General features: G+C 43.0%; 1 protein-coding gene across 1 annotated transcript in view; it reads left to right on the forward strand.

Moving 5' to 3' along the window:
• Nucleotides 1–5,084, forward strand: part of MYOM3 (myomesin 3) — a 57,630-nt gene extending 52,546 nt beyond the window's left edge. The window contains exons 35-36 of the mRNA XM_006883657.1: nt 2,099–2,154; nt 4,821–5,084. Coding sequence (XP_006883719.1) covers nt 2,099–2,154; nt 4,821–5,084 — 320 coding nt within the window. The remainder of the gene's footprint in view (nt 1–2,098; nt 2,155–4,820) is intronic.
• The last annotated feature ends 17,111 nt before the right edge of the window (nt 5,085–22,195 follow it).

A 22,195-nucleotide genomic window follows, 5' to 3' on the forward strand; every position in this document is an offset into this window, starting at 1 on the left:
GAAAGTGGGAAGTAATAGGTGATAATACAGAATCTGAAATGATTCTGAGTATAGTTCTTCAGTGAGGACAGCTTCTTCTCAGCCATGACTACAGGAAGACCTCACACTTTCCTGGCTCTTTGGACCTTGGCATCTCTAGCCTCTTCAGTCACCTCAGTCTCTGCCTTTTATAGGCAAGTGTTACAAAGCTTTTCAGCTCCACTAATAAATGCTCAGATGCACTGCCACTCCTCCAGCCAGTCTCCTGTCCAAAGGCATTGGGCTCTGTCACTCTGTACATTGAGAAGCCCATGACACTGCCTCCTGCTGGTTTCCTGGTTCTGCCACTGCAGTTTCACTGCTGCTGCCTCTCATTGTCTCTGTTGTTAGGACTCTGTTTTGCGGTCTAGGAGGTTTCCCAGAGCAGGGGCTTCAGTTCAAAGCACATGCTATACTTCTGTCATAGTGATAGTCAGGTTCCTTGCTTTCCACCTCCAATGTAGCTCATTTTAAGCCCAGCGGAATGGTAAACTAACCCCCTTGATAGGGTTCCATGCATCTTAGTTAATGGCCTGCTTACCACAGTGCTCTATGTGCTTTAACTGAGTCCTTAGCAAGGTATCCAATCCCTCCAAGTATCTGTATGCATGTTAGTGTTAGGTGCTGTCAAGTAAATTAAGAGTCATAGCAAACCTATGAACAACAAATAGATTGGAACCCTGTCCTATCCTGCCATCCTTATCATCTCTGACATATTCAAACCCATTGCTGCAGTCACCGTGTCAATCCACCTCATTGAGGGTCTCCTCCTCTTTTGCTGACCTTCCACCTTTCCAAGCATGATGTCCTTCCCCAAGGAATAGCCCCTCCTATCAGCAAGCCCAAAGTATGTAAGATGACGCTTCACCATCCTTGCCTTTAAGGAACACTTTCAGTGCACTTTCTCCAAGACCTATCCATTTGTTCTTTTGGCAGTCCACGGGATACTCAGTACTCTTCTCCAACACAATTTAAAGGCATCAATTCCTCTTCTGTCATCCTCATTTATTGTCTAGCTCTCAGATAATGTAGCAAATGATTGAAAACACCATGGCCTGAATCAGGTGTATCTGTAAATTGACATTATTGCTTATTATATTATTTAAATATAAATAAATATTTATATATATCTCTGAGATCTTGATATTTATATATATCTCTGAGATATCTATCTATATATCTATATATCTCTATCTCTATATCTCTATCTCTCTCTCTATCTCTATCTATATCTACATGCTGTTGTTGAACAACATTGAGTCAGAACAGATCCATAGCAGACCCTCTAGTGGGGTTTCAGATACTGTAAATAATAGCACAGGAGGAGATTATCCATCTTCCTCCTGCAAAACAACTAGTGAGTAGATTTGAACCACATGCCTTTGCATCGTCTAGGCAGCAGAGCTCCCTATTTATTATGCATGTTGTCGTTGTGGTGGTGGTGGTGGTGGTGGTGGTGGTGACTTTTTGAGTCAGAATCGACCCATAGCTGACCCTCCAGTGGGTTTTCAAAGGCAGAAAATTGCACAGGAGGAGATGGCCCATCCTTCTTCCACACAGCAGCTCATGGATTTGAACAGTGTACCTTCAGGATTGCAGCACAGCTTCTGGCCACTAGGCCACCAGAGCTCCCTATACATATACATAGTCTCACCCAATTGTTTGGTGGGAGTTAGAAGACTTTGGTGAAAATGCCATCTAAAAGCATTCCATGGTGGCTTAATGGGTAAGCAGTTGCACAGCCAACCCCAAAGGCAGGTAGTTCAAATCCATCAGCTTCTTTGTAGGAGAAGCTCCTCTCGTGTGATTAACAGCCTCTGAAAACCTAGTGGAGGGTAAGGAATGATCCAATTCAGACTTGACAGCAAAGGTAATTGTGATATTGTGATAATGCCACAATAGCATAGACCATATTTTGATGGCAAATATCTTTACATTTTAAATATTTTCATGCAAAAATTATCAAAATAGGAGGGGAAATAAGCAGTGCTTAAAAAGAAATCTCAGCTATGTAGAAACCTGCCTCAGTAAAGCAGCCGGCATGAATGGAGTCATCCCTGGGTCTCTTTTTCTCTTCCAGATCGTGCCAAAGTGGTGAGGGGCCTGCCAGACGTGGCCACGATTATGGAGGACAAGGTACGGGCTCTTTTGTCACAGACACTCGCCTCCTAGGTGTTAATCACGGATGACGAAACACTATAGTGGTACCGGTTCAAGAGCCAGACTTTGCAGATTGACTTCACCTCATTGGCTGCGTACAGATGTAGTACCAGGGAAAGGCGCAGGGTGAGCCTGGACCGGCACCCTGCTCCCATCTCTCTAGGTAGCTCTGGCATCACACTTACTCTGGCCTTCAGTTTCCACAGAATGCGGACTGGCTGAAAGCCATCATTGTTGTTCTTGTAGTTACATGCCATCAAGTTGACGGCAACTCAGAGCGACCCTATGAACAACAGATCGGAACTTTGCCCTATCTTGTGCCAGCCTAACCATTTCTGATGCACTGGATCCCATTGTTACGGTCACACTGTTAATCCATCGTGCTGAGGGTCTTCCTTTCTTATCCTCACTCTCCACCCTTCCGAGCATGTCTTTCTTTCAAGGACTGGCCCCTTCTACCAACAGGCCTAAAGGATGCAAGAAAAGTTTCCCCACCCTAGCCTCCAAGGAGCACCCTGATCTCAGGGCTGAAATACTGCAAGTTTAGTGGTGTAGGACCAGTCCTTAGGTAAAAGACATCATGCTGGGAAATCGGAGGGTCAGAGAAAGAGAGGAAAAACAAGCTAAATTGATACATGATTGTAACAATGGACTCAAGCATAATCAGACATATTTCAAATGGCTCAGGATAGGACAAGGTTCAGAACTGTTCACAGGGTCACAGCACCTAACAACAACAGATAAGTATCCTAGAAAATTACAGCTCACATGTATATGGTGACTTGTTCGTGCCAGACCCTGCCCATACATATTAAATATTTTAGCTTACTTAAGCATCAAAGCCCACACCAAAAACACCTCCTGAAGCCTCCTTTATTTTAAAGGAGTTTGTATTGTATTTGTATTTTATTGTATTGTATTGTATTTTACAATAGTTTGTTGTTGTTGTTGTTATGTGCCGTCGAGTCACTTGCAACCCATAGCGACCCTATGTACAACAGCCCTAAACTCTGCTCTGTCCTGTGCCAATCACACTGTCTCTGATACATCCATCCCGATTACTCCAGTCATTGAATCAATCCACCTCCTAGAGGGCCTTCCCCTCCTGCACTGTTCCTCCACCCTACCAAGCATGGTGTCCTTCTCCAAGGACCGGTCTCTCCTCACAACATGTCCAAAGTATGTTAAACAGAGCCTCAGAATCCTTGCCTCCAAGGAGCCACCCAGTTTCACCCTTTCCAGGATGAATCTGTTTGTTTTCCTAGCGGTCCATGGTACCCTCAATACTCTTCTCCAGCACCACAGCTCAAAGGCATCAATTCTTCAATAGTTTAGGTTATTTAAAAAAAAATGCCCGCCTCAAGCTTTATACCTTTTTAAGAACTATCTGCATGGAATGGAATTGTTAACAGTTGACACTGTTTGGGTAATAGGGGAAGATATGTCAGAGACAGTGAGACTGTCTCAGGATAGGGCAGGGTTCAGAGGGTCTCTATAAGTCACAGATGACTCAATGGCACATAACAATAACAGTCAAAAGATTAGCTAGGAACCTTAAGAGGCAGTAAGAAGAGCTCATGGCATAGTGTGTTAGTTGTTGTACTGCTAAAGGAAGGGTTGGCAGTTAGAACCCATTAGCTGCTCCAAGGCCAAATAATTGGGCAGTCTCCTCCCATAAGAATTTACAGCCTTGGAAACCTAATTGAGGTACCATGAGTTGGAATGGACTTGTTAGTATTGGGTTTGATTTTTGGTTTAGAGAATAGTGCATTTATGTTAATAGGGAAGAAATAGGGTGGGGTGTTTTTTTTAAAAAAAAAAAGCCAAGCATAGTTTTATAAATCAAAGAATGTAGTTTATATCACTAAATGGCACATATAGAAATTGTTGTATTGGTATCTATGTTTGTTATTGTTGTTTACTGTCGAGTCAGAACTGACTCGTAGCTGACCCTCCAGGGAACCTTCAGAGGCAGTAAATCACACAGGGGGCAACCCCCCATCTTCCTCCTGTGGAGCAGCTGGTGGGTTTGAACTGAAGACTTTGGGTAGGCAGTGTAACACTTTACCACTACACCACCAGCCCTGCCTGGAATAGATTTTACCGTGCACATCCTCAATAACATAACAACAAAATAAATAAAATTACTTTTTTAAAATCAATAAAACAACTACATGAAACATGTCCCATTTTACAGCCAGGGAAACTGAGGTTCAGAGAAGTTAACAGACTTAGGTGGCACAGCTTAATGGAACAGCTGGGATTCACACCCAGAGCCTGTGTGTTTAATCATTACAATAGGCAGTAGACCTTGTTCTAGAGTTTTCAAACTCAATACACAGAATCTTTTTTACCAAATTATTTTCCTTTTATTTGCATAGTAAAATGCTAATGATGTAGATACAACAAAAAACAAATAAAATTCTTTGGCAAACAATTGCTTAGCACAGCTATGGTCTGAAATAGAGAGTTATGGAGTTAGGATAGAATGTCTCCCTTTAATGTTACCATTTTATGGCTGATTATAAAACTAATGTAATGAGTTTATCACAAAGAGCAGTTTGTCCTGGGAAGTGAAGGTGAGTACCAGGCCTTATCAGCCAAGGTGAGATTGAACATTCTCTTCCTGTCTTTCAAAACAGACTCTGTGCCTAACCTGCGTCATCTCAGGTGACCCGGCCCCTGAAATCCTCTGGCTAAAGAATGACCAACCTGTCACCTTCCTTGACCGCTACCACATGGAGGTGAGAGGGACAGAGGTCACCATTACCATCGACAAGGTCAAAAGTGAGGACAGTGGACGCTATGGTGTCTTTGTCAAGAACAAGTATGGCTCCGAGACAGGCCAGGTCACCATCAGCGTGTTCAAGCATGGAGAGGAGCCCACCGAGCTGAAGAAGATGTGATGATGGGGCGGGTGCAGGCACAGCCTGGGGTCCAGTCTGCATGGACCAGGAGGGTCAACCAGAGAGACCTGTCCTGACACAGGCCACAGGAATGAAGAAGAAAAAGGAGGGGGTGGGGCAGAAGCTAGAATGTGGGGGTGGAAGCAAAGAAGGACACACTAAAGTGGGGAAGCAAAGACCTTGTTGGGGTCCTGAAAGGCAATGGGCTGGTGAGACAGTGCTAGACTTAGAGTAAGAGAACCGGCCACAAGATTTTCTTTCTACAGTTGTCACAAGCCTTGGTTTTCTCATCAAAGAGGAGTTCCTACTCCTCCTCATTATGAAAACTTTATCTTATAAACTATTTACCAATGGTCTTCCAGGAGAGGCTGCTTTCTTAGACATTTGGCAATATCCAAATTTTCATTTGTCAAATAAGAAAGTTCTACTGGCATCAAATAGACAGAGACCAAGCATGTAGCTAAACACCCTACAATGCTCTAGACAGCCCCCCACAAGGAAGAATTACCCAATCCCAAATAATGCTGAGGTTGAGAAAGCCCGCCTTTCACCGGTCCATCACAGTATCCCACTTTTAAGCTCCATTATCAATTAAGTTCCGCAAACATTCATTTGAAGCCTGGCATATGCCAGGCTGAGGATGGCACAGGGAATGCCAAGGACTCATGCACAGGGAGGGTCTGTCCAGAAGCACTCACAGACCCCGGTGCGAACACAAGGTCAAGACAGAATGTGGTCAGGATTACAAAGCAAGTTCAAGTGAAGTGCTCCAGGGATCAGAGCAGGGGATGTCCATCCCTTCTAGAGGAGGTGGGGCTTCCAAACAATTCCTGCTGGACCCGGAAAAGGCAGTCCAGTTTGATGGTGGCCAGGGAAGAGTTGTATCTTGGGAGTGGGAAATAGTGTAAGAAAAGTTAAGGAGGTTGAGTGAGCTTTCCTGGGTGGCCTTGGATTCCAGGAGGAGGTTAGTACATTTCCAGACTTCTGGGCCAGGACTGCAGCCCAGCGTGACCAATGCTGGTTGGCCTTTTGGCCTTGCCTGGTGTATCTCAGTGCACAGCTAGGCATTTCACTGCACTCCAATTTTCTTCTTCTTCTTCTTTTTAAAAAATGCTTTCTGAGGGTTATAAAAATTACAGGGTTTGGAAAATATAAGGGAGAAAATAAAAATTGCCTCTGCAGCCAACCCTGGGAGGTAACACCTGCCTCTCTCATTTCTGAAATTATTTCTGAACTAAAGGATAAAATGAAATGTTCTACCCACAGAACCCCTCAATACCTCATGTCCTGGGCTTCACAATTCAGTGTGCCCTTTGCTGAGCAGGTTCCTGACTGGGCAACCACTGAGAATAAGCTCGGAGCCTGAGGAGTTCCTGGAACCAACCCCATCTGGCTTGAAGTGCTGCCCTACCACACTTACATGATCTTGGGCAACTATTTTCCTTTTTTTTAACTTGGATCCTCATCTATACATCAAGGGACTGGAAAAAATCATTTCTGTGGGTGAAAAAGCATTATAGCAGGTACTAGGATTTTTATTACCTCCCCAAGCACGGATCTCTTTTGCTTTTCTCTTCCTATGAAAGTTGGAGGGCGGAGGGAGAGGACTATCTTAGCCTATCCACCCACTCCCATCCTTGTAACATCAGAGACTTGGCCTCCTTAATGTGCCAATGAAATATGTCATCTGTTTCATGGGAATCTGGAAGCCCTGTATGTATGTACTTTATCCTAAAATAACAGAGCTTATATCTTCACACAAAGTACCTTCTCATCTTCTATGTGATCCCCACCATACTGTGGGGGTAGACAGGATGATGACAGTGAGGCATGGGGCTCAACTCTTGAACAACTGGGAAGCCATCTTCTTAGTGCTCATCAGGGCAAATGGGGCAGCCTAATTGGCCCCATTTTTATAGCTGTGGCAGCTAAGAACCCAGGAGCTAAGTGGCAGTCAGGACAAATATCAGAGTGTCATTTGCCATCGTTCAGAAGACTTCCTCTCTACCTATTGCTCCTAAGCAATGCAGATGGTATATATGTAACCTAGCATTCAGAGGTCCTTTTAAACAGGTCCTAAGGTCTATCAAAGAGCGAGGGAAACCAGGCTGCTCCCTGGGAACATGGACCTTGAAGCTCTGTCTCATACTTGGGCACACGGCCAGGACTAGGCCAGTTCTTGGCGAGGGACATCATGCTTGGAAGGGTGGAGGGACAGCACAGGAGAGGAAGACCCAGGATGAGATGATTGACTCGGTGACTGGGGAAATGGGGCTAGGTGTGTGGGAGATGATGAGATTGGCTCTGGTTAGGGCAAGATTCAGAGCTAATGTACATAGGGTCACTATCAGTCACAGGAGACTCGATGGCAAAAACAACAAGGCAAGGATGGCAAAGTTTCGCCTCTCATTCTTTGGACCTGTTACTGTTGTTGTTGTTGTTATGTGCCGTCGAGTCGCTTGCGACTCAGCGATCCTATGTACAACAGCCCTAAACTCTGCTCTGTCCTGTGCCAATCGCACTGTCTCTGACACTCCCATCCCGATTATCCCAGTCACTGAATCAATCCACCTCATAGAGGGCCTTCCCCTCCTGCGCCGTAGGAGACACTATTCCTTGGAAAAGGTGAAGGGTTAGCAAAAGAGAAAAAGACTCCTAAAGGGGGAAGATGGAGTGACCTGCTGACTGCAGCAATAAGCTCAGGTATATCAGAGATCAGAATATAATTCAGATCTGTTGTTTATAGGGTTATTATGAGTCAACTCAACAGCACTGAACAACAAGAAGAAACACTTGACAATGGCTAAAACAATACATGAGAGTATCAATGAGTGGATGGGTAAATGGAGATGACTTCTTGAACACATTCTCCAAGAAGATAAAATGTTCTCCATTTCCCACCCCCCACTCCCATTTTTGTCAGTTAGCACCTCCTGTTAGGCCTGGTGGAACATGGCGAGCGCGCCCCCTATTGGTCTGGAGTGGATTTGCAGAAGTAGCTCAGAAGCAGTGCATCATGGACTCAGGCAGTTTGAAAGCACAGCTGGTTGCTGTTGCACTACAAGAATCATCTCTACGTTTAGAGACTTCCCTCATCCTTGAGCAGCCTTCCTGTAGATGAGAATTCCCACAGCTTCCTCCTTTCTGCCCCCAGAGCCCAATCTCAGTCAGTTTTTTTCCTATTAAGATCCTACCTAGGAGAATGGTGGACAGAGAGACCTGGGGTGGCTCAGTGGGAATGGAGGTCATTGAGACCTTTCATTTCTCTATCAGCTCTTCCCATTTAATCCTAAAAAAATCCCAATTGCTACTGGTGTGGGAGGTAGGATATAAGTCGAGGGAGAGGACTTTGTTAAAGGACATGAACCAAAGGTCTTCCAATGGGGTCTCTTTTCCCTTCCTCTGTTCTGTGTTTCGCCAGCAGCACCTACCATCTACTGAAGCCAGCCTTCCTCGGCCTCATTCTACCCTCACTCACTCCACAGCTTGAACCCTTGGGCTTCCCCTTGCTCTTCCCTTCCCTCCTGTTCTCAAGGGACTCCACTTCTGACCCTTGTCTACTCTCTCCAGCCACCCTGTGCTGAGCTGCTCTGGTTCCTACGTGTACTGTCATTTTCCCAGATAACCCTGGGATGTCTGTCAGTGGCACAAAGGAACACAGAAAAACAAAACTTTGCCTCCCTGGCCCCCTTCCCCACTGCCCCCCATTTAGCAGAACCCATCAGCAAAACGCACAATGGCAGCTTTCTCCTAGAGCCCTCTGGGGATCTCCCAGCATGCTGTGCTGTGGGAGAAAGCCTAAACAGAGGGTGCTGTTGAAGGAAGAACAGTCAGTCAGGCTCCTCACATACCATGCACCTGCCACTCCTCCCCAACCCACCTGCTCCACCACTTTTCACATACCAGTCCCAGTTGTTATCTTTGGCCACATGCATTAAACAAGAAAGCTGTAGGGGACCAGAATCATAATGGGAAATGACTGCTTTGGGTGATGATTTACTTCTATCATTTGGCCTCTAGTCATGGCTCTAGCATATAATCAGATGCTTTCAAGACTTAAAAATTTCCTAAGAGCTTGAAACATCTTGGGTGACATTTTCATGCCAAAAATAGTTTCAGAAGCAAAACTCCCCAGATATCTCTAACTAGAGGAAGCTAGATACTTGATTTTACTTTTTTTTTAATTAGAGAATCATATAAATCCTGAGGCTGGAGGAATTTCAGGGGAGCTATTGTTCAGGAAGAGGTTGGGAGCAAATTGGGATTCTCTGCCTCTGAAAAATGTGCCCCTTCTCCCCGCCTGGGCCTCCAGAAAACAGAGTTCCCAGGCTGACTTTCCAGTCTCTGCTTCCTGCAGGAACATAGCTAAATGAGGGCAGCTTGAGACCTCACATACACCTTTTCATTCCAATTATGGAAATGATCATGAAAATATGAGTCTTTGGGTTTGTTTTAAAATTTTCCAGTTGTTGTTTTCAACATGAGGGAATAGAAGATACATGGAAAAGTTAGCAAAATATTGATCATTCTTGAAACCAGATGATGAGTGCACTAGAGGCTTCCTCCACCATTTTCTGTACTTATACATAAGTTTGGAAACTGTCACCTTAAAAATTTGTTTTAAATGGGAAGAGAAGACTCGTGGGAAATAATGCCTCAGCTGTCTTTTCATCTGGACTTATTAATTTGTTATTGCTGTTGTTGTTATAGTTGGGTGGTGCCGTCAAGTTGATTCCAACTCACAGCAACCCCATGTAACAGGGTCAGACTGCCCCACAGGGTCTTCACGACTGTATGCACTACAGGAACAGACTGCCTTTGTCCCACAGGTGCTGGGTTCAAATCACTAGTCTGTCATTCGTTTTTTGGGTTTTTTTAAAATGGTTTCCTTTTGATTTTAATGAAAGTTTACAGAAAAGTTGCCTTTTCTCATTCATTGTTGCACATTTTCATCCCTACACTATCTCAGTTTGCTTTAAAAAAATAATTCATTCATTGTTGCATAATTTCTTTCTACCCTACAACCCATCCCCCAGTCCACTTTGCTATGTGTTATTAGCTATTTCTATCTAGCAATTAGTCAAGGATATTAGGTATGGGCAAGCTGGTGCAAAGTTCTTCTCTTTTAAGAAAAAAATATATAGCTTGCTATTTTTCAATTGCACTGATTAAAATTCATGTCAATATAAAATGCTCTGTAAAAAATAATTCTCACAGAATAACAAGAGTTCAAAATATACACACATTCTACAAGTGATTCCCCAACTCTACATGCTTTCAAAACCCCGAAATTAAACACAAGGGAATCAAGTCAACTCCACTTTATGCTGACCATGTATGTAAGAGTCGAACTGCCCAGTGGGGATTTCCTGCATGTAATATTCATGGAATCAAATTGCCAGACTTTTCTTTCACTGAACTTCTGGGTGAGTTCAAACCATCCATCTTTAGGTTAGAAGCCAATTGCAAACCAGCAGGGACTTTTTCTGAATGCATTCATCACAGCCTTGACTGAGATTTTTATATGACACAATCAAATATACAATGGTGAAATCTGCTCCCACTATCTGAGCTCTAGCTTTGTACTTATTGTACGACTCAATTAAGTTCTTTAACCTTGCTGTGTCTCATCTGCAAAAAGAATACTGCAGTGAGAATCAGATGAGGTGATGCTTGCCTAGTGCCTCGCACAGCACTTGATAAAGGTAGGAGTTAAGCAAGTGATCCTTTTCCCCATCCACCCCCTCCCAGGGGTCACGGTTGACAGAGGAAGACAGACATGGCAATTCAACTCCCACAGAACTCAACTGTTCCTTCTGCACATTGTGACGGATGATGGTACAAACGCTTCCAGAGATGGGAACACACAGCCTTACAAGAGATTCTTCAAGTTGCATCTGTTACATTTCCTCAGTTATAGAAATTATAAGTGCTTGCTGTAGAAAAATTAGGCAGAATAAGAAAGTGTAAAGGAGAAAAGTAAAAACATCCTGAAACCCACCAATCACAAAAAAAAAAAACAACCAAACACTTAAAGATCAGGTTAAGATTAAACACCCTGACAGATATTCCCACTTATAAGAAGTTACATATTAATTATTCTCTCTTGTGTCTGAGAGTGACCTAGGGGAGGTCAGTGGAATCCCCTCAGGGTATGGAGAATTGAGGACTACACTGTGACACCCGTAGAGAGACACTGAAATGACCATGTATATCATTTTCACATACTGTTCCAGGAGAAATTTTTAGTTTAGTGTTTAAGAGGTTGTACTGCAAAGATACACAGTAAATCCACCAGATATTCCACAGGTTAAGGCTGGGCAATCTACTCCTGTGTGATTTACTGCCTGATGGCATGCAGCAACAACAGTAGTTGATTCTGATTAAAAAGGGTTTTCTTTAAACTCAGCAATCATGTATCAACATACCTACAAGAATAAAACTGTACTAACTTACTTGTTGAACACTCTGTCAGAAATTGTGAGGACGGCCCAGGATAGGACAGGGTGCAGGTCTGTTGTTCATAGAATCGCTAGGAGCTGTACTTTACTCAACAATTCCTAACAACAGCAACAAGCTCAGACCAGAGCTGTCATGATTAGCCAGTTACAATTACCCTTCATTTTTTAACATTTTCTAGGGTTTTCGTTATGATACTGTGGTAATTAGTATTTGTGAACACGTTGTTGTCGTTAGGTGTCGTTGAGTTGAGTATGACTCATAGTAACCCTATTAAAAATAAAAGATCTAACCCTGTTCTATTCTGTGTCATCCTCACACTTCCTGACACACAAGAGCCCATTGCAGCAGTCACCATGTCAATCCAACTGATTGAGGGTCTTCCTCTCCTTCCCTGACCCTCCACCCTCCACAGCAGCATGTCCCTAAACAAAGAATAGCCCATCCTAGCAATAAGAAGACAAAGATTCTCACCACCAGGCCAACTGGCACCACCATGATGGATGGAGAAGAGATTGAGTTTTTTAACAGTTAAAGCTTGTGCAGCTCCACAATCAACACTCTTGGCACCAGCAGTCAGGAAATAAAAAGATGAATTGCATTAGGTAAATGTGCTGTCAGAGACCTTTCCAGAGTACTGAGAAGCAACAATGTCAGTCTAGAGACTAAGGTGTGCCTGATCCAGGCCATTGTCTTCACAATTATTTACTATCCATCAGAGAGCTGGACAAGGGCTAAGGATGACAAAAGAAGAGTCGATGCCTTTGAGTTATGGTGCTGGAGAAGAGTCTTGAACTTATCATGGACTACCAAGAATACAAATCAGTCTGTTCTGGAGAGGGTGAAACCAAGTTTCTCCTTGGAGCCTAGGATTTTAAAACTCCATCTCACATACATCGGGCATGTGACCCGGAAGCACTGATCCTTGGAGAACAACGTCATGCTTGAAAGGATGGAGGGACAGTGCAGGAGAAGAAGACCCTGGATTGATACAGTAACTAGGGCAATGGGGGTAGGGGTCTCAGAGTTAGTGAGACTGGCTCAGGACAGGGCAGGTTTCAGAGCTGTTGTATGTAGAGTCTTTCTGAATCACAGGTGACTCAATAGCACATAACAACAACAACAGCAACACGTCCAAAGAGCATTCTGGCTGCATCCTTTCCAAGACATACCTGTTTGTTCTCTTGGCTGTCCACAGGATGTTCCATTTTCTTCTCTAACACACAGCTCAAAGACGTCAATTTTTTTTTCTGTCATCCTTATTTGTTGTCCATCTCTTAGATGCATAGCAAGTGATCAGAAAGACAATTGCCTGGGTCAGACATACCTTAGTCCTCAAACTAACATCATTACCCCTCAGTAATTTGGAGAGGTCCCTAACAGCATATTTCTCTGGTGCAATGTGTTTCCTTATTTCCTACTGGTACCAAGACTGCTAATTGTGGGTCCAAGCAAGATGAAGTTGTTGACAGTTTCCATTTCTTCTCCATCCATCGTGATGTTGCCTATTGGTCTGGTTGTAAGAATCTTTGTTTTCTTGACATTGAGATGCAAGCCATACCAAAGGCTGCAAATCAATAATGGGGTTTTTTTGGGGGGGGGAATAATTAATAATTAAAGGAAACTAAAAAAACAAATCTACTCAATCTATGTTCAAGAGGCATTGGTGATGGAGGAAATTCAAACTGCTCTGAAAGAATTGGCAAAAAGTAAGCCCTCAGGAATTGATGGAATAGCAATTGTTATAACTCTGTTGACAGATGAACCCCTGGAAATGCTCTCAAGACTGTGCCAAAAAATATGGAGAATAACCAGCTGGTCAACTGATTGGAAGGGATCCATATTTATTCTCTTTTTTTTGTTAAAAAAAAAGGTGTTTCGACAGAGTGTGGAAATTAACAGACAATATCACTAGTATCTTCAGCAAAATCCTGCGGATGATCATCCAAAAATAGTACATCAACAGGGAATTACTAGAAATACAAGCTGAGTTTGGAAGAGGCCATGGCACAAGGAGCATCATCACCAAGGTCAGATGCATCTTGGCTAAAAGAAGAGTGTACCAGAGGAATGTATATCTGTGTTTCGTTGACTATGCAAAGGTATTTGTGTGGATCACAACAAATTATGGCTAACCTTGAGAAGCATGGGGATCCCAAAATGAGAAGCATGGGGATCCCAAAACTCTTGATTGTACTCATGTGAAACCTATACTTGGACCAGGAGGCCGTCATCAGAATAAAGCAAGAAAACATTGCACGGTTCAAAAAGTCAGGAAGGGGAGTACATCAAGAATGCATACTGCCTCTATACATTTTCAATCTGAATGCAGAACAGATCATTTGAGAGGCTTGGCTTTATGAGGAGGAATGTGTTATCAGGATTTAAAGACTTATCAACAACCTGTGTTATGCAGATAACACAACTTTGCTTGCTGAAACTGAAGAGAACCTGAAGTATTTGCTGCACAGGGTTGAGAACTGTAAATTGCAATGTGTATTGAAGCTCAGAATCAAGAAGAAAAAGATTCTCATCACTGTGTCAACTGGCAGCACCATGACAGATGGAGAAGAGACTGAGATTGTTAACAATGTCAGTTTGTTAGGCTCCACAATCAACACGTTTGGCACCAGCAGTCAAGAAATCGGAAGATGAATCGCATTAGGAAAACCTGCTGTCAGTGACCTCTCCAGAGTGCTAAAGAGCAATGATGTCAGTCTAGAGACCAAGGTGCACCTTACCCGGGCCATAATCTTCACAGATACTTGCTATGCATCAGAGAGTTGGACAATGACCAAAGATTACAGAAGAATTGTTGCCTTTGAGTTGTGGTGCTGGAGAAGAATATTGAACATACCAGAATGTTGCAGACCGAGGGTCCCAAAGAATGGAATAATTTTATAATTATTAATAAAGAGACAAACAGCCAGAAATGTGATAGAGCAGAGAGCATAAAACAGGGGCCAACAGTTCTTGACTGAAGACCCCAAGCCAAGCTTCTCTGTGTCTTTATTGAAAATTACCAGGAAGTAAATCACAAAGAGAATTCAAAGCAAATGAAGCCAAGCTCTTTCTATAGAAAACCTTCTGCTTGACTCAGGAAGGAGGGGTTCACAAATGCAAGAATTTGGTTTACCCTTAACTATTAACCTTGATGCCTCAGGGTGAACTCTAGCTCAGGAAGTAACACTCCCTCTGTAGGGGGCCCCTTGCTGTCTCCTGTCTTGCAGGCAACAAACAGCTCATTTTCTAGGATCTGTCACAAGAGAAATCCTAACTTACAAATCTGTAATTCCTTCAATTCCTGAACAAGGGTTTTCATATAATGTTTGGTATAAAGTCTGGCTTCCCATACCAAAGACTACCAAGAGAACAACTAACAGGTGTGTCTTGGAGAGGGTGAAATCAAGCTATTCCTTGGAGGCAAGGATTTTGAGGCTTGGTCTTATATATTTTGGGCATGTTGCCAAGAGAGACCAGTCTTTAGAGAAGGATATCATGCCTGGAAGGGTGAAGAGACTGAACAGGAAAGGAAAACCCTGGATGAAATAGATTGGCCGAGTAAGTGGGGTAATAAGGGTAGGTGTGTCAGAGACAGTGAGATTGGCTCAGGATAGAGTAGGGTTCAGAGCTATTGTACACAGGGTCTCTGCGAGTCATAGTCGACTCAGCAGCTCATAGTAACAACAATAACAACTGCCATCATGTTGGTTCTAACTCATACTGACCCCACTACCCAGAGCAGTACTCTAAATATTTGCAGAAGTAGACTGCTACATCTTTCTCCTTGGTAGCACTTGTGGGTGTGGAGGGTGGCAAGGAGTGGGCTCAGACCACCAACAAACTAACTTTTTGTTAACACCCAAGTGCTTTCACCTCTGCTGCACTAGGCTATAATTGTTAGGTGCCATTGAGTTTGACTACAACTCAAAGGGACCCTATGAATAATAAATTTGAATCGTGCCTTATCCTGAACCATCCTCACAATCTCAGCCATGCTTTAAACCCATTGTTGCAGTAATTATGTCAACTCATCTCGTTAAGGGTCTTCTGTTTCACTGATCCTCTAGTTTTTCCAAGTGTAATGTCCTTTTCCAAGGACTGGCACTTCCTGGCAACACGTTCAATGTATCTAAGAGGAAGTTTTACTAGCCTTGCCTCTAAGGAACATTCTGGTAGCACTTCTTTCAAGATAGATTTGGTTGTTCTTCTGAGAGTCTATGGAATATTCAATACTCTTCCAACAGCACTATTCAAAGGCATTAATTCTACAGTCTTTATTCCTGTTGGCCATTACATGCATCTGAAGTAATTGATATACCTCAACTTGTGTCTGGGATATTAGTCTTTAAACTGACATCATTGCTCTTTAGTACTTTGAAGAGATCCTTGACAGCAGATTTTCTCAGTACAACATGCCTTTTGATTTCTTAACTATTGCTACCATGGATGTTAATTGTGGATCCAAGTAAAATAAAAAGATTTACCGAGAATCCTTAATTAATGTAATGTTGTGTACCGTCAAGTTGGAACTGAACCATAGCTGACCCTCCAGTGCATTTCCAGAGGCAGTAAATGGTACAAGAGATTGCACATCTTTCTCCTGCAGAGCACCTGGTAGATTTTCACTGCAAATGTTGATTGGGGCAATGGGAATAGATGTGTCCAAGACAGTGAGGTTGGCAAAGGATAGAGCAGGGTTTAGGGCTCTTGTACAAGTCACTACAAGTCACAAGTGACTCAACGGCACATAAACAAGCTGTAATTGTTAACAACCTCTGTCTCTTCTCCATCTATCATGGTGTTGTCAATTGGTCCAATAGCGAGAATCTTTGTCTTCTTGATGTTGAGCTTCAACCCATATTGAAGACTGCATTCCTTGACCTTCTGCAACAAGCACTTCAGATCTACTTCCGTTTCAGCAAGTAAGGTTATGTCATCTGCACAGCATAGGTTGCTGATGAGTCTTCCTGACGCTACGTTCCTCTTCATAAAGCCCTGCTTCTAAAATGATCTGTTCTGCAAATAGATTGAAAAGGTATGGACACAGAATGCATCCCTGAGGCACTCCCTTCCTGATTTTGAACCATGCAGTGTTTCCCTGCTCTGTTCTGAGGACTGCTCCCTGGTCCAAGTATAGGCTTTGCATAAGCACAATCAAGTGTTCTGGGATTCCAATTCTTCTCAGAGTTGGCCACAATTTGTTGTGATCCACACAGTCAAATGCCTTTGCATAGTCAATGAAACACAAATAGACATTCCTCTGGTACTCTCTGCTTTCTGCCAAGATCCATCTAACATTGCAATAATATCTCTACTGCCACGACCTCTTCTAAACCCAGCTTGTATTTCTGGTAGTTCTCTGTCAATGTACTGCTCCAGTCGTTTCTGGATAATCTTCAGCAGGATTTTGCTAGTGTGTTATATTAGTGATGGTTGTTGTTGTTGTTGTTGCTGTTGTTATGTGCCTTTGAGTCACCTGCAACTCATAGCTATCCCATGTACAATAGCCCTGAAACCTGCTCTATCCTCTGACAACTTGACTGTCTCTGACACACCTACCCTCATTATCCCAGTCACTGAATCAATCCAGCTTATCTATGGTCTTCCTCTCTTTTCTGTCCCTCTACCCTTCCGCCCTTCCAAGCATGACGTCCCTCTCCAGGACTGGTCCCTCCTTGCAATATGTCCAAAGTATGTCAGACGAAGCTTCAGAATCCTTCACTCCAAGGAATAGCCTAGTTTCACCTTCTCTAGGACAAACCTGTTTGTTTTCCTGGCAGGCCATGGTATTTTCAACACTCTTCTCCAGCACCACAGCTAAAAGGCATCAATTATCTTTCTATCATCCCTAATCATTGTCCAGCACTCTGATGCGTATCAAGCAATTGTAAAGAGTATGGCCTGGATCTGGCACACCTTAGTCTCCAGGCTGGTGTCCTTGCTCTTCCGTTCTCTGGAGAGGTCCCTGACAGCCAACTTTCCCAGTGCAGTTTGTCTCTTGATTTCCTGGCTGCTGGTACCAAGAGTGTTAATTGTGGAGCCAAGCAAACTAAAGCTGTGAACAGTCTCAGTCTTTTCACATCTACCATGATGCTGCCAATTGATATTGTTCAATAATTTCCACACTCTGCTGGGTCACCTTTTTTTGGACTGGGATTAAATATGGATCTTTTCCAGTCAGTTGGCCAAGTAGTCGTCCTCCAGATTTCTTGGCACATTGTGACTAAGGTGTGCCTAATCCAGACCATGGTATATTCACTCCTCTTCTCCAGTACCACAGTTCAAAGGCATCAATTTTCCTTTTATCATCCCTAGTCATTTTCCAGCTTTCTGATGCATAGCAAGTGATTGCAAAGACTATGGCCTGGATCAGGCACAACTTAGTCTCTAGGGACTTCTAGGAGAACAGTTTCATCCTAGACCCGGTGAGACCAGGCTACTCCTTGGAGACAAGGATTCAGAAGCTTCATATGACATACTTTGGACATGTTGTAAGATGGGACCAGTCCTTGGAGAGGAACATCATGCTTGCGAGGATGGAGATACAGAGAGAGGAAGATCCTCGATGAGATGGACTGATTCAGTGACTGGAGTAATGGGGGTAAGTATGTCAGAGACAACATGATTGGCACAGAATAGAGCAGGGTTTAAGACTTGTACGTAGGAGCGCTATGAGTCACAGGTGACTAGATGGCACATAACAATAACAATCCTGGCCATGGTCTTCACAACTACTTGTTAGGTTTCAGAGAGTTGGACAATGACTAAGGACGACAAAAGAAAAACTGATGCCTTCAAATTGTGGTGCTGGAGAAGAGTCTTGAACATATCATGGACCTCTAAGAAAACAAATAGGTCTATATTTGAGAGGGTGAAACCACCTTTCTCCTTGGAAGGTAGGATTTTGAAACTCAGTGTCACATACTTTGGGCATATGGCCAGGAGAGACCGGTCCTTGGAAAAGGACATCATGTTTGGAAAGTTGAGGGGACAGTGCAGGAGAGGAAGACCCTGGATGAGATACAGTAACTGATGCAATGGGGGTTGGTGGGTCGGAATTAGTAAGACTGGCTTAGGACAGGGCAGGCTTCAGAGCTATGGGTCGTAGGTGACTTGATGGTACATAACAACAACAACATCAACAATCTTTAAACAATCTACAACTGTCTTATCACATATTATTCTATGGCTAATTGAATAATAAACACAAAACTCAAATTCACTGCCATCAAATCCATTCCAACACATTACAAGCCTCCTACAGGTTTCCGAGACTATAAATAGTAGTGAGAGGAGGCTGCTCATCTTTTTTCCTGCAGAGGGCCTAGTGGATTCCAACCACCATAAAGATGTGGCCTTTGGATTAGCAGAGCAACTCCCTATGGACTTTGCCACCAGAGCTCCCTAAAGTGGAAAAGGGAGGGGAGAATGGGTGACACCATGAATTATACTGGGTATAATTATACTGGGTAACTCCTATTTTAGTAATGTTATTGTGTGGGACATGGTTTCAGTCCACAAAACCATCTAAGCAGAAATCTGTGGAGGTACCCTGGAAAGATCTTCAAGCTTCTGATAAAAGAGACAAACACTACAGGCACATGTTACTCCTCTTCCTTCTTCCTGCTCCAGGTGTGGACGTGATGCCTGGAGCTCAGGCAGCCACTGTGTGACTATAAGGAAGAGAGACTAATAGATATTATCTCTGATAGCTCCGAGCTGCTGAGGTCAGGTCTTCAGTCACATCTCGTCCAGACTATTTAGGAGAGAAAAATAAACTCTTGTTTTTCCAGCCATTATATGTCAGGATTTCTGTTCCTTGAAGCTGAAGGGATTTGCAATTCACACATTGTCTAATAATATCTTTGGTATATTTCCTACTTATCTTAACAAATTGAGAAATCTTACATGCAGTTTTACATTCTGGATTTTTATATGTCACTAAACCATAAAAATATGCTCATATTGAAAAAAAAATAAAAAACTCCCTATTAGTATTTATTTGTCATATAATTATACACCATTTACACACTGATAGAAATGTTAATAGGTTCCAAGAAGTTTCTGTTATAAATAACACTGAGGTCATCTTCCTTATATATAAATCTTTACTTCATCTTTGAGAAATTATTTAAGATAGATTCTAGAAGAGAAAGGACTAGATCTAAAGGATAAATTACTAGGTCAAGGGATTTTCAAGGATATCCTGGTATTTAGAACCAACAGATTAGCCCCATGACAAGAGCTGGAACTAGTTCCAGTGTCATGGCCTCTCCCTCATGGACACCTGTCGGGAGTCAGTCTGTCAGCCCACACACATCTAATGCATAGCTCTTCCACAGAGACTCTGTAATAGGCACTGGTGATACTGTGTTGAGTTAAACTGACATGGTCCTTGCCCACATAGGAAATGTTACTGCTCTCTAGAGATAGTTACCCAGAGAGGTAGTGGTTTGTATTTATTGGACAATGGCAATCTCATGAAAGGATAGATTCATCATCAAATCCTAGAGCAAAAATCTACTGAGAAAAAATATTTACACGTTGGTGGGAAATTTCCTCCACATAATTCACTGCCTCTGAAAACCTGCTGGAGGGTCAGCTATGGGTCAGTTCTGACTCAACGGCACACAACAATATATGACACCTGTGCTTTGTATTCAATAATGATCTAATTACATCATGAGTGATTTGCAGTCATTAAAAAGAACTATTTAAAGGCATAGAAAGATATTCAGTATATATTTTGAAAAGCAAAGGCAGATTTTAAACAGTACATTCCATGAAAGAGAGCTTGGGCGTTCAAACCTACCCCTGCTCCCAGGAGAAAGATACAGCAGTGTGCTTCCCTAAAGATCTGCAGCCTTACAAACCCTACTGGGCACTTGGAATCTGCCCTACAGCAGTTGCTATGAGTCAGAATTAGACTCCACAGCAGTAGGTGGATACCTCTAACAACACGGCAAAATATTCCTCTTCAGGCACTCAAGCTTGAGAGGAAGTGAAGGATTCCACACCCTGTGCTAGGATCCTTTCTGGCATCTTGCTGTTAGGTGCCAGCCAGTTGACTCATGGGAACAGCAGATCTGAACCTTGCCTTATCCTGCGCTATCCGCACCTGAGATGCTCGAGCCCATTGGTGCAATGACTGTGCCTGTCTTGTTGAAGGTCTTCCTCTCGTTCTCTGACCTTCTGCCTTTCTTTCTCAGCATAATGTCTTTTACCAATGGCTGGTCCCTCCTCACCATGCCCAGAGGATGACAAAGTGTCACGATCCTTGCTTTTAAGGAGCACCTTATGCCAAGATAGAGTTGTTTGTTATTTTTGGCAATCCACAAGATGTTCAGTACTCTTCTTCAACACAATTCAAAGTAAAAGAGCCAAACTGAGATCTTAAAGGGCAGCCCAAGAAGGCAAAAGAAAATCACTTAAGAAGGCATATGCAGAGAACTAGAGTTAGAAATCAAAAGGGAAGAACACACTGAGCATTTCTGAAAGGGAAAGAATTGAAGAAACAATTCAAGTTTCCATTCTTAATACTGAAGACTTCTATGGGGAAAATGTTTAACAGTGTTGTTATTGTTATGTGCTGTCCAGTCACCTGTGATTTATTATAGCTCTGAATTTTGCTCTATCCTGGGCCAATCTCACTGTCTCTGACACACATAACTCCATTACCCCAGTTACTGTATCAATCCATCTCATCCAGGGTCTTCCTCTCTTGCTCTGTCTCTGTACTCTACCAAGCATGATGGCCCTCTCCAAGGTCTGGTCCCTCCTGGCAACATTCCCAAAGTATGTGAGACAGAGTCTCAAAATTTTTGCCTCCAAGGAGCAATGTGGTTTCACTTTTTCCAGGACAAACCTGTTTGTTCTATTGGTAGTCTGCGGAATGTTAATATTCTTCTCTAGCACCACAACCCAAAGGCATCAATCCTTCTTCTCTCCTCCTTAGTCATTGTCCAGCTCTCTGATGTGTAGCAAGTAATTACAAAGATTATGGCCTAAATCAGGCACACTCTAGTCTCTAGACTGACACTGTTGCTCATTAGCATTCTGAAGAGGTCCTTGACAGCAAATTTTCCCAATACAATTTGCCTTTTGATTTCCTCACTGCTGGTGCTAAGAGCGTTGATTGTGGAACCGAGCAAACTGAAATTGTGAACAATCTCAGTCTCTTCATCTATAATGGTGCTGCCAATTGGCCCAGTGGTGAGAATCTTTGTCTTCTTGATATTGAGCTTTAATCCATATTCTGCAAGGATTGAAGTCCTTAATGTTCTGCAGTAAACACTTCAAGTCCTCTTAAGTTTTGGTGAGCAAGGTTGTGTCATCTGTATAATGCAGGTAATTGATGAGTCTGTCTCCAATCCTGATGCCATATTCTTCCTCATTAGGCCCAGGCTCCCAAATGAGTTGTTCTGCATATAGATGGAAAAGATGGGGAAACAGGATGCATCCCTGGCACACTGCTTTCCTGATTTTGAACCATGTCATGTTTTCTTGATCTGTTCTGACAACTGCTTCCTAGTCCAACTTTAAATTTCATATGTAGACAATCAGGTGTTCTGAGATTCCCATTATTCTCAATGTTTGTCACAATTTGTTGTGATCAATGCAGTCAAATGTGTTTGTATAGTCAACGAAAC

Source organism: Elephantulus edwardii, unplaced genomic scaffold (assembly GCF_000299155.1).
Source record: "Elephantulus edwardii isolate Elephantulus edwardi_28Jun2011 unplaced genomic scaffold, EleEdw1.0 scaffold00028, whole genome shotgun sequence".
Classification (NCBI taxonomy): Eukaryota; Metazoa; Chordata; class Mammalia; order Macroscelidea; family Macroscelididae; genus Elephantulus; species Elephantulus edwardii.